The sequence below is a fragment of the Lissotriton vulgaris genome, chromosome 8, assembly GCF_964263255.1.
Source record: "Lissotriton vulgaris chromosome 8, aLisVul1.2, whole genome shotgun sequence".
Classification (NCBI taxonomy): domain Eukaryota; kingdom Metazoa; phylum Chordata; class Amphibia; order Caudata; family Salamandridae; genus Lissotriton; species Lissotriton vulgaris.
In genome coordinates this window covers 162,612,290-162,625,109 of record NC_141696.1, presented here as the reverse complement: position 1 = coordinate 162,625,109, position 12,820 = coordinate 162,612,290, and the positions used below count along the sequence as shown (strand labels likewise).

The window sequence follows — 12,820 nt, the reverse complement described above, 5'->3', positions numbered from 1 at the left end:
TCTCCTTAAGTTTGGCTTCTTAAGAGTTTGGCTTCTCATTCCAAAATAGCTTTTGAGTTCATCTAGGATCAGTTGCCGCAAACAAAGTCAAGGCAGGAACCCAGACAGCACCAATATACTTTGTGAGGGTCAGACACACATCTGTTTGTGACAGTCCCTACATGGTTTAAACTATATGGCTCAGGAAAACTGAAAAGTTTCAATACCCAATCTGATGCCTGGAGATTATTCACACCGTGTGGAATCCACATTTAGATGTATCCATCAAAAATCAAGGATTCACCAGAGTAGCATAAGTACAAGAACAGCAAACAATAATGGAATCTGGTGTACCTTATCACCATTTTATAGTTTAAGCGTTGCAAATAAAACACAATAAATGGAGTAAACTTTGACAGCATTTTATTGATCTCAACTTTTTAAAGTTGTTAAAAATGGATCTGAAATACTTTCATAAAGTATCAAAATGAAATATGTAGAGCTCTACTGCAATATTAATCCTCTTGCAATGTTTCGCATTACAATTTCAAAACTTGAATGACTAAATTGCAGTGCTCCTTTGTTATGAAGTTCAAAAACACAACTATACAGACAATTTAAATAACTGACAAAAACAGACTCAGTCTTGGACTGAGTTTGTAAGGACTGTACATTGCCCACCCAGACAAACGGGCACATGGCATTTTGTTTAACTTAAACATATACATATTTATATATACATTAAAAAACGTCATTTCATTTATGCCCCTTAAACCAAAGTTCCTATACAAATTTGGAAAATGTATCAATATCCATCCCATCCTTTCTTGTGACAAACATCTTTGGTAAGTAGGGCCTACTCAAAAACATTCTGGAAGGTGAAAACAGTTATTACACACAATTAATTCAAATTTGGAAAGTTAAAAAAACATTAGCAAAATATGTACACAATGTACATTGTCTGATAAGATTATGGTTCCACATATTGGGCAGCAAAAAAGATAATTTATTGAAGGGTCTCATTGTAGGAAAATAGCCACTTCTTCAGTGAAGTTCTTTTCTATTATGGTAAACAGAAATTCAGGTTATAACACTTATGAAGTTTCTAATCTTAAAATGAAAATGAAGTAACTTGAGAAGTCTAATGGTCGATACAGAACGGAGCCAACTCGTGAGCAGCCCTCCTACATTGCAGACACTTATAACAGTTCACTTTTTATTTTAACCAGGATGCAAACTTCAGAAAACTTTACCCAGGTGCAAATTCATATGCAATAATGTGAACAGTATTGAAAAAGGAAAATAACGTTTACACTGAGGTACCACTGGAGACATCTTACGAGTCCAGGTTAACCCAAAATCAGCACCAAATTCCAAACAGGCAGTGAGTTTTGTTAAACTTACAAACATATTTACACATATGTAGAAGATCGGCACAAAATCCTACTAACATTTACAAAGAGAAAGAATTGTATAATGGGTATCTGAATAGCCTTTAGGAAGTTATTTTCTGGCGCATTCAGTAAACAAGCCTTTAACATTAGACAAGGACAAATATGGTGTAGTCCGTGAACACTAGCATGAGCCCTCATACGTATTTAAATTGTTGGCGAGGACGGCAAAATAAAACCCTGCATGTCTTTCACCAATCAGCCTATAAGTGTAAGAGCAACTGCCCTGGATTTCAGATGGTTTAGACTGCTTGATCTAGATCTCAGAGAAAAACCTGGCCCGTGATATTTTCTACTCTTCATCAGTAGTCAGTAGAAATGCACCTTTCTAGAACCTTCCCTTTAGCTTCTTGGGTCAAGTGAGATCACTCAACTATGCAAGTCTCATTGCAGAAGCTCTCAATGCCACACTTCACTGCAAGAAAAACTTACCAAAGATCTTTTTGTGTGAGCCACCTATTTAATTGCACAATTTGAAAGAAGCAGAGAAGTTCACAGACTTCCTTGATGACTTACAACATTAGATGACTGCTGTACAAGAGGGGCTTAGCTTAGGTAGAAGGATACAGTTTCAGAGAAGCATTTCACTCTGGAAACATGTACTATGACTTATTTGTATCTAGAGGGACAACAATAAGTGGACTGTGGAATGAATGTTGAACTAGAAAAAACTGCAGTCTGATAATCAGCAGGTGTTTTGGTGGACTTGGTCCTGTTTTTCAGTTTCTTTTTTTTTTTTTTTTATAAAGAAAGACCAGTGCTTTGAAAATTGTGCTAGATACTGCACCCATATCAGGAGCCACACTCAATTATTAAGGAGTGGGAGAGGTTACCCTTAAGTACATTAGAATACTAAGGTTCAAAACAAGACTGTTGGACAGATATAAGTATCATAAATGTTATACATTTAATATGGAGATTAAGTCTTAGAACATATGCAAAGAATGCAGGGGCACAAGACATCCAGGAATTTTTAGTTGATTAATATCTTCAAAATTAATACTTTTTTTTTTAAGTAATGCAGAATTCCATTGTCAGTGGAAAATTAATTCAGAGTCCTCTTGTGTGGGGAATAACTCAATAGGAATGTATGAATTGTAACCGTGAAATTCAGAGTAGCTTGAGGATTGACTTTACAGGTGCGTAATTTCCTACACTAACCTAATACGAAAGAACACACATTTTAACGATTTATATCCATGTCTGGTTCATGAATTCTAACTGTAACCTTCAGCCACAACCAAATGTAGATTGCGGATTTAGAAATGGAAACCAATCAGCTTATTTGTAGCCCATCACATTCACAATTTAACAGAAGTCAAATGTTCTACCACGAGGCGGAGTAACTGAATTTAGAAACTAGACAAAGAATCAAAAGGAAAAACGATTAGATGCACAATTAGCCAGTCATGTATGTCACTTAGTAAGGTTGTGAGTTACACTAGAAAACAATAAAAGAACTTGGAACCAGGCTGTGTTGTAATTCAGTATTAGAAAGAAAGTCCTGCCCTATTTGTGGAACAGAAAATCCAAAAGCAAAACCTGTGATGGCAAGACTGCATCTACATACCTCAAGGAGCTGTCTGGACTCAGGAAATCACTGATCAACAATTTGAAGAACGTATACAAGAGTGCGTCCATTCCTTCTTAAAATCAAGCAACCTGTACCAGCAGGTCTGACAAGAAAGCAGCCCATGAATCGTGGCTGTGGGCACTAGAGACTTCCAAATCAATTTGAAGGTGACTGAAATGTACAAGATTAGCTGAAACACTAAGGGAAGAGTCATGTGTCTGACAAGTATGGCCACCACAGTCTTTGGCTCGACAAAACAAACTGCATCAAGCAAAAATCGTTCATGCAGGTTTCTGTTTGCCGTTGTAACCGTTCAAAATGAGCGCCTCCTTATTAGAACCATAGCTTCGAAAGACTGCAGTGCTGGTAAAACAGCCCTTTTTTCTTGACTATCTTAATGATGTTTGTATTGTTTTGTTCTGAAAGATGACACAGTTGGGCAGAAATATAGGCTTTAACACAATTATGGGTTCCAGTGTCCACTAAAATCCTTAAACCCAATGTACTCAGACTAGCTTGGAAATATGCCGCTGCTCTAAAGGATTCCAACTTTCTCAGTAAGGGCACAGCTGCAAGCAGCTCTCCAAACCTGGCCTGGTGCGATGCATAAAGCCTCTGAACAAAGGGTAGAATGTAACAGTCATTTATTAGGTGAATATTTCGAACGAGCTGGATACGCTGACTTGTCACAGTTATGATCAGTCAATCTCCCAAGCAGAGATGAGAACAAGCTGCAGGCCTATGCTCTCTTTGGCTAAGCTATGGTGGCAATTATTAGGTCAATGTTCGAACCTAAAGGGTCGTAGTTTAGAAATACTGGCATGAAAACACATGTTAGTAAGATGCGTGTATCAGTTTACTGGGTATGTTTTTCGCTACTACATACTCTGTTGACTAGTGTTTTAGAGTTTGTTGGCCAGAGATTAACCAAAAGCACTGCCAGCAGACATAGTTAATAAAATGGAGAGTTAAAATGTTTGTGCAACAAACCTTCAGTGTTATTTATCACCAGTCAATCAAAAAATCTGGGAAAATGTTCTACTGCCTAAATTGAGAAAATAAAACGTGTGACAGCATGACATGTATTCAAAAGAAATCAGATATAACTTTTAATCTCTTGCTACTGCGCAGGAAAACTGGCTGTAGTAAACTGGGCATGAACACTTACTAACAAGAAGAAAACCTTCAATATAATGAATAAACCTAAAACTATGAAGGAATCCCTAACTGATGCACTAGGTCAGATACTAAAAATCACTTGTACCAACAGCAGAAGTTACATTGTGTCCATGCTTACAGCTCTGAATTCATTAGGGCGGGCTCTAGCTAGGAGAGTGTAACTTATTTAGCTTCAGTCCAACAAACGGGAGGACCTCTGAAAAACAACTCCGTATAAAAAAGTACCCAAGGAAAAATACCTTCAAACTGTGCAAACAACATACAATCCAACTATGGACATCTCAAAGGCAGATGTGGTGTCACCCATATCATGAACACATTCATGTCAATGGAACTCATGCCAAACTTTAAGAGAATCAATTTCCTCTTATGTTTAACAGGAAATAATCCACTCGTGTGACAAAATTGGAACAGAAAAAAAGCAAAATCCAAGTAGAAACTCCTACTTAACTTTCAACGCTGACCTACTGTGGCTAAGGTTATAAAAAATAAACTTTTTTTTATTACATTTGCAAAATATGTACTACTTGTTCAGCTACTGGGACCCAACTGCAGAGTTGCAGGAGACGACGATGCCAGTTGTGTGAGGTTTCTGAGGAGGTTTTCTTTGTGTAACACTGCCTTGTTGGAACGCTGGCCCATTAGTCTCAGATGAACAGTCTGCAATGAAAATATAGGACTTAAACTTCACTGGGGTGTGCATTCGGGACCCTGAGCCATGTCAAAAAATCCTTCAATGTCTTGGTAGCTTAATGTTATGCTGATGTTTGCGATGGGCTGCTCTCTATGCCCTCCTCAGTGCTGCTGTCCACATCTTGCTCCATTGCAGTCTCTTCATCAGCAATACGCTGGCTGGTAAAGTTATTGAGCTCCAACAGTCCACTTGGCTCCACTACCACGTTGGAGCTGGAGTGGCAAGGGATGGAATACTGAGGGATGGTCTGGAAAAAAAACAGATTTGCACATTTATCTCATATGCACAAGGATTGGGTGTGTACTAAAAAACATTGCATGCTATGAGTACTGTCTAGAGAACAGAGAAAGCTATAGAAAGTGGTATTTGACCTTTGAGTTCAACAACGAAGCCTTACATTTATGTAAAGTAACCGGTGTTTACCTTACATTCCCCTAAGAGGCAAATAAAGCTCATCTGTTCGACTTTTTTTAAATACACATTTTAAACAGAGCAATAAATTGAAAAAGCGCAATCGCAGACAGTGTAATTACCGTAAAGCGTGGGGGGGGAGGTTGGGGGGGGGGGGGGGGAGTTGCAGCAGGGAGTGGAAGGGTTAGACAGCAGCCATGATTCAATGTTAGGATTTTGTTAGAGATTTTTCTTTGACCTTAGCTGCAAAGAAGGCTTTTGGGTGAAATGCAACTGATGATAATGTACTTTGATAAAATTACGTAGGGTGGAGTTAAGCAGTTAAAAGTAATTTGGTTTCAGAAGAGGAGGCTGGTAAACCACTGGCAGCCCGTGTGCCTGGCTCCGCTTCCACTGCCAAGCCTCACACACCTTAGGTTAGGTTGTTACTACTGCAATGGAACTATAAAAAAACTAAACAGCAAATTACAGGGTGGGCCACTAGTCCTTGATTTTCCATCTCCTGCCAGATGTATAAAGAGATGAGTTACAAATTGCATCAACTTTTTGCGATGGTCTCTCATTTTGCAATATAACCTATGTATTACTAGGGTGCACCACAACTTTCCCATCGGGGGTGGGTGGGAGAGGGGGGATTCACGAAACGACCTGCCTAATTAGTATTAATTGGGCACCCCGTTGTGATTCGCTACATACATATGGAAAGTGCGCACTGCTATGAACAGCAGACCACCAACCCTGCACTTGCATGTCAAAACGGGAAACTTTTATTTGTTTTTCTTATAAAGAAGTCAGAGTTCCTTGAAAGAACACATGGTGCTTTTAAGTTAAAAAAAAAAAATCCAGACCGGAAAAACTTCAGGAGGAAGATATCACCCAGCACAAATCCGTTCAATTCAATTAAATTCATTAGCACCTGGCTACCCGACGGGTTTCCCAGCTCTGAGAAGGTTAAGCTCAGATGAGGAGTTCTAAATAAATAGGCATGTTTTCAGTTGTTTTCTAAAGCTGAAAATGTTGTTATTTGAACTGAGGGAGAGAGGCAGACCCTTCCAGAGCTTTGGGGCAATAAAAGCAAAGGAACGCCCTTCACATCGGATCTTTTTCACCCCATGGATACATAGCTGGTGCAGGTTGGTTGATCTGAGTGCTCTATTTGGCTAAGGACTAATCGGTTGGTGGAGGATGCGTGGGCCGCCCTTGTTATTTGTGCAAGGAGTGATACACAATACTTAGTCCTCTTGCTGATGGGTAGCCAGTGCAATGCGATGCGATGAGTTCTCTGAAGGCCGACTGAGACTTGGGAATACCCAAAAGGATACGGGCAACAGTGCTCGAAGTTACCTCTAGGTTCTTAACCCCTTCCACGCTGATGACGAGCTGGGCTCGTCATGGCGTAGCCTCCTCGCACGCTGATGACGAGCCCAGCTCGTCACGTAACATGCGTTTTAGAAAATCTCAGCGTGCGAGCGGAATTCCGCTAGCGCGCATGAGGTTAATGACTGACCGTGGACTCCATAGGTAAAGGGAGTTCCCATAATCAAGGCAAGATCATATCAGGCCTTGAATCACCACCCTCCAAATTGTGACAGGTAGCCATTTAAGTGTCTTCCTGAGAGCTTGCAGTAGGCCAACGCAGCTGAGGATAGCTCCTTGGGCTGGGCACCAATGGTGAGTTTGCTATCAAGTATAACTCTCAGGCTCCTTCCTTCCGCCTTGGGAGGTGGGTGGTCGCCCAAGGAGGGGCCAGCTGAGTTGCTCCCAGAAAGATGAGTATATACCAATCCCCCAACCTCCATTCTGTCACTGTTGAGATTTAAACAGCTCTCAGCCATCCAGTCAACAACTTACTGTAAACATGCACTACGCTGTTTTGCGACTATTGCTGTATTTGGAGTAAATGAAACAATTATCTGCATGTCATCAGCATAAAACACTGTGGCGAAATCCAAGGAGCAGATTATATTTGATAGAGGACGGTACATTTTAAACAGCATCGGGCTCAGTGAGGAGCCTTGAGGAACGCTGCTGATCCCCTTTGAAGCCTATTTATTTTGCACAATGTGCATAACATGTTTTATCTACCTTCCCATCCCGATCCATGCCTTGCCATGCTTTTCCCCTTAATTACAGAATGTTACAGTGTATACCCTTTAAAAGCCACATATGAATACCAAACGACCTCTCTAATCCCGAGTTGGCATGTGCCTACTTGCAATCTATGCTCAGCCAACAACAACCTCCAAGCTACAACCAAACCTCCATGAGCAACAACATTTAGGTTCTGTTCCTTTCAGTAACCGGGGCAACTAAACAGGAACGCTTCTTCCAGAAGAGTACTGCCAAATTAAAACGAGTGCTGCTCAAAAAGGTTTTAAGGAGGAGAAAGATAGAGTACAAAATATTTTTAAAATGGGACATACAAGTCTATTGCAGAGAATATGTTCGTACTGTCTCCAGTCAACTCAAAGAGTGATGTCATCAAAACAGGTAGAGGACTGCAAACTATGTAGTCCATTGTATAACCAATAGACTTAATTGCTCCGTAGGACAATGCATTGCATTTTTTTTAACAATTGTGGATCGTAAAAGACCTATTTTTAAATTAGAATAAAATAGGGCTCAAGAGCTGTATTGATCTGTTTTTATGTCACACCTCCCCAAAAGTATGTAGAACAGAATGCACTACTACTGCTATAAAAAATGATTTGGCAACCTAAACCCAGAGAGCATGATATAACTGCATGACATCTATGCGAAACCCGGGATTTCTTTTGACAAGGATTACATATTAGACAGTGCGCTCCCACCCTTTTGTATGTTATTAGGCTCCTCCTGGTGCTGTGGCTGATGAGTCATGGCATTGCATCTGGAGGAGTGGAAGCTGACCTGAGAAACAGCCAGCAGCATATCAAGCACCCCAAAAACTACAGGGCTACTTCTGCTGACGAACGGCACCTGCCAATTTAGAATATAGTGGGAGGATTCTTTTTGAGATAACATGCAATCTGAGGATGCAACACTGTAGACAGATACAACACAATCTGCATAGGAGTTAGTGCACTGCATTGTAGCATCTTTAAAGCCATTACTAACCATATGTGGATGCTTAAAAACTTCTCTCTAGGACAATATACTACACAATGTGAGTGCACGGTTGAAGTGCGTTGTCTTTGCTTGAGGCCTATGTGGGAAGTGCTTTCCTGTAGTTCGTGATGACCACTGAGGTGGGGGTTATCGTGCTATGGGATGTGGCATTTGGTGGTGTTATGCATAAAGAAGTTTAAGAGATAGGAATGTATTAGTGTTTGTGATATGTTGGCAGCTCGTTATTGAGTTGGTAGATTTTCTTTACGTTTCAAATCCCATTTCTGTGGCTGGTTTTGACAGAAAGTCATCCACTCAGTGATCTTACAGATCTGTGGGGAGTTAGCAGGTGCGGAAAAGGAGAGAGAAGGAATCCGATAGCTGTCCCTAAAGGACTGCATTACAATTCTTTATATGATTGATATTGTGACAAGCCAACTAAAGAGATTTGACAAAATGCGTTGTCTTACAAGGAACAGGATTCTTACCCTATAAGCATCTGTTCGTGGCACATGAATAATCCTGCCGTCTAGTCTTGGGCTTAGATGTGTGCAACTAGTTTTCCTTCAATAGAAGTCTTCCAGGCACATGGTATTGTGACTCCACCTATTGCTGGTAATAGGCAGGGTCATCAGCTCCAATATTAGATTGATTCCCCGCACGGCGGGTGAGGATGTGAATGGAGCGTAGAAATACAGAATGAAATGACCATGCAAGAAATACAAAAAGAAGAGGCTCTGCAACGACCAAAGGCTTCCGCGGAGGCGGCTGTTCACATGTGAATCTACCAGAACTACATGCCACAGAACAGGTGCTTGCAGGGTAACATTTTTCATTTGTGGCATGTGTAGCTGTAGATACACATGCTGTGCATAGTCTGTAAAGCAATCCTCTAAGTGGTGGCCAGCCAGAGAATGATGCAAAGGACTGAAAAAGTGTATGGAGTACACAGCTTGGCCAACACTAGCATGGTTGCCTGCTAAGACATCCACCCAGTAGTGTTTGGTGAAAGTGCGTGGAGTGGATCAGGTAGATGCTTTGCAGAGGTCAATTAGGATTTTACCCAAGAAAGCCACAGAGGCTCCTGTCTTACGAGTGGAGTGGGGCCTGGGAGGTATATGTAACGACCTTTCAGCTTTAGCGTAACATGTCTCGATACATTTGACCAGCCAACGTGCCCTTCCTGCTTTGAAGACAGCATGATATTTATGCGGGCTTCAGAAAGAGAATAAGAGTTGTTGTATCTTGAGGAAAGAGCCTGTGCGCTCCATGTAATACACGAGGGTCCTTTTTACATCTAGTGTGTAGAGAGCCCTCTCCGCCAAGATTTCTGGATGTGGAAAGAGCATGAGGAGCTCTAAGGCCTGATTAGAGGGGAAAGAAGAGACCACCTTGGGGAGAAATTTAAAGTTTGTCCTAAAGACTGACCTAGCTCTACGAACTTGGAAGAAGGTGCCTGAAGTTCAGTGACGCGCCTGAGGGAGATGATGGCACCTAGGAAGGCTACCTTCCAGGACACATATTGTAAAGGGCATGAGTGAAGTTGTTCGAAAGGAGTGTCTATCAGCCTGATAAAGACTAGATTAAGATTCCACAAGAGGGAAGGTGGCACTCTGGGGGAAAATACTCTTTTTAGTCTCAACATGAAGGCCTTAGTGTCTGGAACTTTAAAAAGTGAGCGGTGTTCTCTGTTATGAAGACAGGCAGCAACGGTGGCCAGGTGAAGTCTAATAAATGTATAAGCAGGGCCTACCTTTTGCAGGTGAAGCAAGTAAAACAATATCTTGAACTGCTGCTGCAAGTGGGTTGATGTTCCTGGGAGTGCAGTAGTGGACAAAACGTTTCCATTTAGCCGCATAGCAGGCTCTTGTGGTAGATCTGCGTGCTTCCTTAAGAGTAGTCATACACTCCTGAGGTAAGTTGAGGTAACGACATTTTAAGACCTTAAGAGCTAGATCGCAAGATTTAGCTGCTTGGGGTTTGGGTGCCAGTTGGACAGCTTCTTGTGAGGTACCAAGGAGAGGTCGTGAAGAGTGGTGACCCAGGGCCTTCTTGGGCCAAGTCAGCACCACTAGGATGAGAGTTACAAATGTTTGCCGAAGCCTCCAAACCATGAACAGAAGAAGTGGGAGAGACAAACAAGCGGAGGCAAATATCCCTTCATCCACAATGCACCGCCGATGATCTGTGGGTGTGGATACCTAGAGACTAAGCTGGGGAATTTTTAGTTTTTGGCAATTGCAAAGAGGTCAACTTCAGGAACCCCCCCACCACCGGAAATACAAGCCCACAAGTGGAGTTCCAGCTTGTGGAATTATTGCTGCATACTGCCTAGCAGGTCTGCAAGGTCGTTGTTCACTCCCGACATGTATTCTGCTAGGAGGTGACTCTGTGATGGATCGCCCATCACCAAATGTTCTGAGGTAATGCAGACAAGTGTGATGAATGAGTTGAGCAATGCTTCCGTAAATAGCACATGGCAGGTATGTTTCCTGTTTGAATGAGGATCCCTCTGCGCTGAAAATGAACGAAGAACAACAGGAGTGGGTCAGATGGTTAATTTGGAGATCCTGTTGATCGGGTGTCCGCGTGCTCTACACTGTCAAGTCTTTGAGGTGTGCCACTCCCCCACTTGGTAAGGGAAGCATCTGTTGTGATGGTCACCTGCGTTACTGGGTCGAGAAAGGGCCTGAATTAAGAGGTTAGTCGTGTCCCACCACTGCAGAGAGTGATGAGTGCAGCCCCAGATAAACACTAGATACTCCCAGCGACCCTCAGCTTGTGACCACCGTGCTGCTAGGCACTCTTGCAACAGGAGCATGTGCAATCTGCCGTGAGGTACTATGGCAATGCAGCACACCATCACGCCAACGAGATGCATAATAGTCTGCATCATTAGTTGGTGGTCTGGCTGAAAAAGAAGAGTGAGCAATATGGATTAGTTGCTTACCTGTAATCCTAGTTCTCTTCCAGGGGTATACTCATCAAAGTCATAAGCACTGAATAGTCCCGCCCTCGTGCGGGATCCCGGAGCAATAGCCAATAATATGCATATATCTACATATATATATATATATATATATATATATATGCATACATATAAATACACATATAATAACTATATATATATAGATAATATGCATTATACATATGCAGCCTAAAATAACCATACTAGGCTCAAAAAACTGCCCCCAAAAGCCTGAAACAATTCTTTACATTTGTTAAATAAAGACATATAAAATACATTATATGAAAATGCAAAGAAGAAAGCACTGCCTTTGTTGTCTTTGAAACACACAACCTTTATTTGCAAAGGTAAAACAGGCAGGACCATAGAGGCAGCTTTAGCCTAGATAGGCTGCATTGTAACAATAGGAAAAAAAACTGGCGCCGTGCCTTTAAGACCTCCAGGAACCCCCAGGCTCCCATCATGCACCACAGGTGACAGTTAGGTCAGTTCTTTTTGGACGGCGTATAACAGTGTAAACACAGCATGGGTAATGCGTAAAATAATCAGCTCTGGTATTCGTCCGGGGAGGAGGGTGGGTGTGCTTATGACTTTGATGAGTATACCCCTGGAAGAGAACTAGGATTACAGGTAAGTAACTAATCCTTCTCTTCCAGGGGATACTCATCAACAGTCATAAGCACTGAATAGAGTAGCAAGCCCATCCCATACCCTGCGGACGAACACCAGACCCTCTAGACAGCACACTATTATGTGAATTACCCAAACAAATTTCTCAGTGATGCCTGACCAACTTGGGCATCAGCTTGAGCATCAGAATCAAGGCAGTAATGGCGGGCAAATGTGTGAACCGACCGCCACGTAGCTGCCTTACAAATTTCATGCACAGGAACATTTTTAAGCATCGCTATAGTAGCAGCCTTCCCTCTAGTGGAATGAGCTCTAGGTCTACCCGTGAGCTGCTTTCGTGCCAACTGATAACATAACAGAACGCATGACACAATCCATCTAGAAATGGACCTCTTAGTAGCAGGAAAACCCGTATTTAGAGGACCGTAGTTCACAAACAGGTGATCAGCTTTTCTGACACTCTTAGTTTTATCAAGGTAAAACTTCAGAACTCTTTTCAAATCCAAAGAGTGCAGAGCTCTTTCTGCTGCAGAGCTCGGAGTAGCAAAAAACGTAGGTAGTGTCACTGATTGATTTATGTGAAAATCCGAGATTACTTTAGGGAGAAATCTCGGATGAGTCCGAAGTACCACTCTATTCTCATGGAAAACGAGATAGGGTTCTGTTGCACAAAACGCCTGAATCTCGCTCACCCTGCGCGCAGAAGTGACAGCTACAAGGAAAGACACCTTCCACGACAGATGTTGAAGAGAAGCTTTATGTATAGGTTCGAATGGGGGACCCATCAGTTTAGATAAAACCACATTAAGCTCCCAAGGAGGTGAGGGTGCCCTCACGGGAGGATATAC

General features: G+C 41.9%; 1 protein-coding gene across 12 annotated transcripts in view; it reads right to left on the bottom strand.

Annotated features, from left to right (window-relative positions):
• Positions 1-385: 385 nt before the first annotated feature.
• EMSY (EMSY transcriptional repressor, BRCA2 interacting) overlaps positions 386-12,820 on the bottom strand; it is a 339,048-nt gene continuing 326,613 nt past the window's right edge. For 9 of the 12 annotated variants that reach the window (XM_086933870.1, XM_086933871.1, XM_086933878.1 and 6 more), the window contains one exon: positions 2,180-5,123. In XM_086933870.1, coding sequence (XP_086789996.1) covers positions 4,938-5,123 — 186 coding nt within the window. In that variant the 3' untranslated portion in view covers positions 2,180-4,937. Of the gene's footprint in view, positions 5,124-12,820 lie in introns of all 12 variants that reach the window. The other 3 variants (XM_086933880.1, XM_086933873.1, XM_086933879.1) reach the window with 2 other exon arrangements.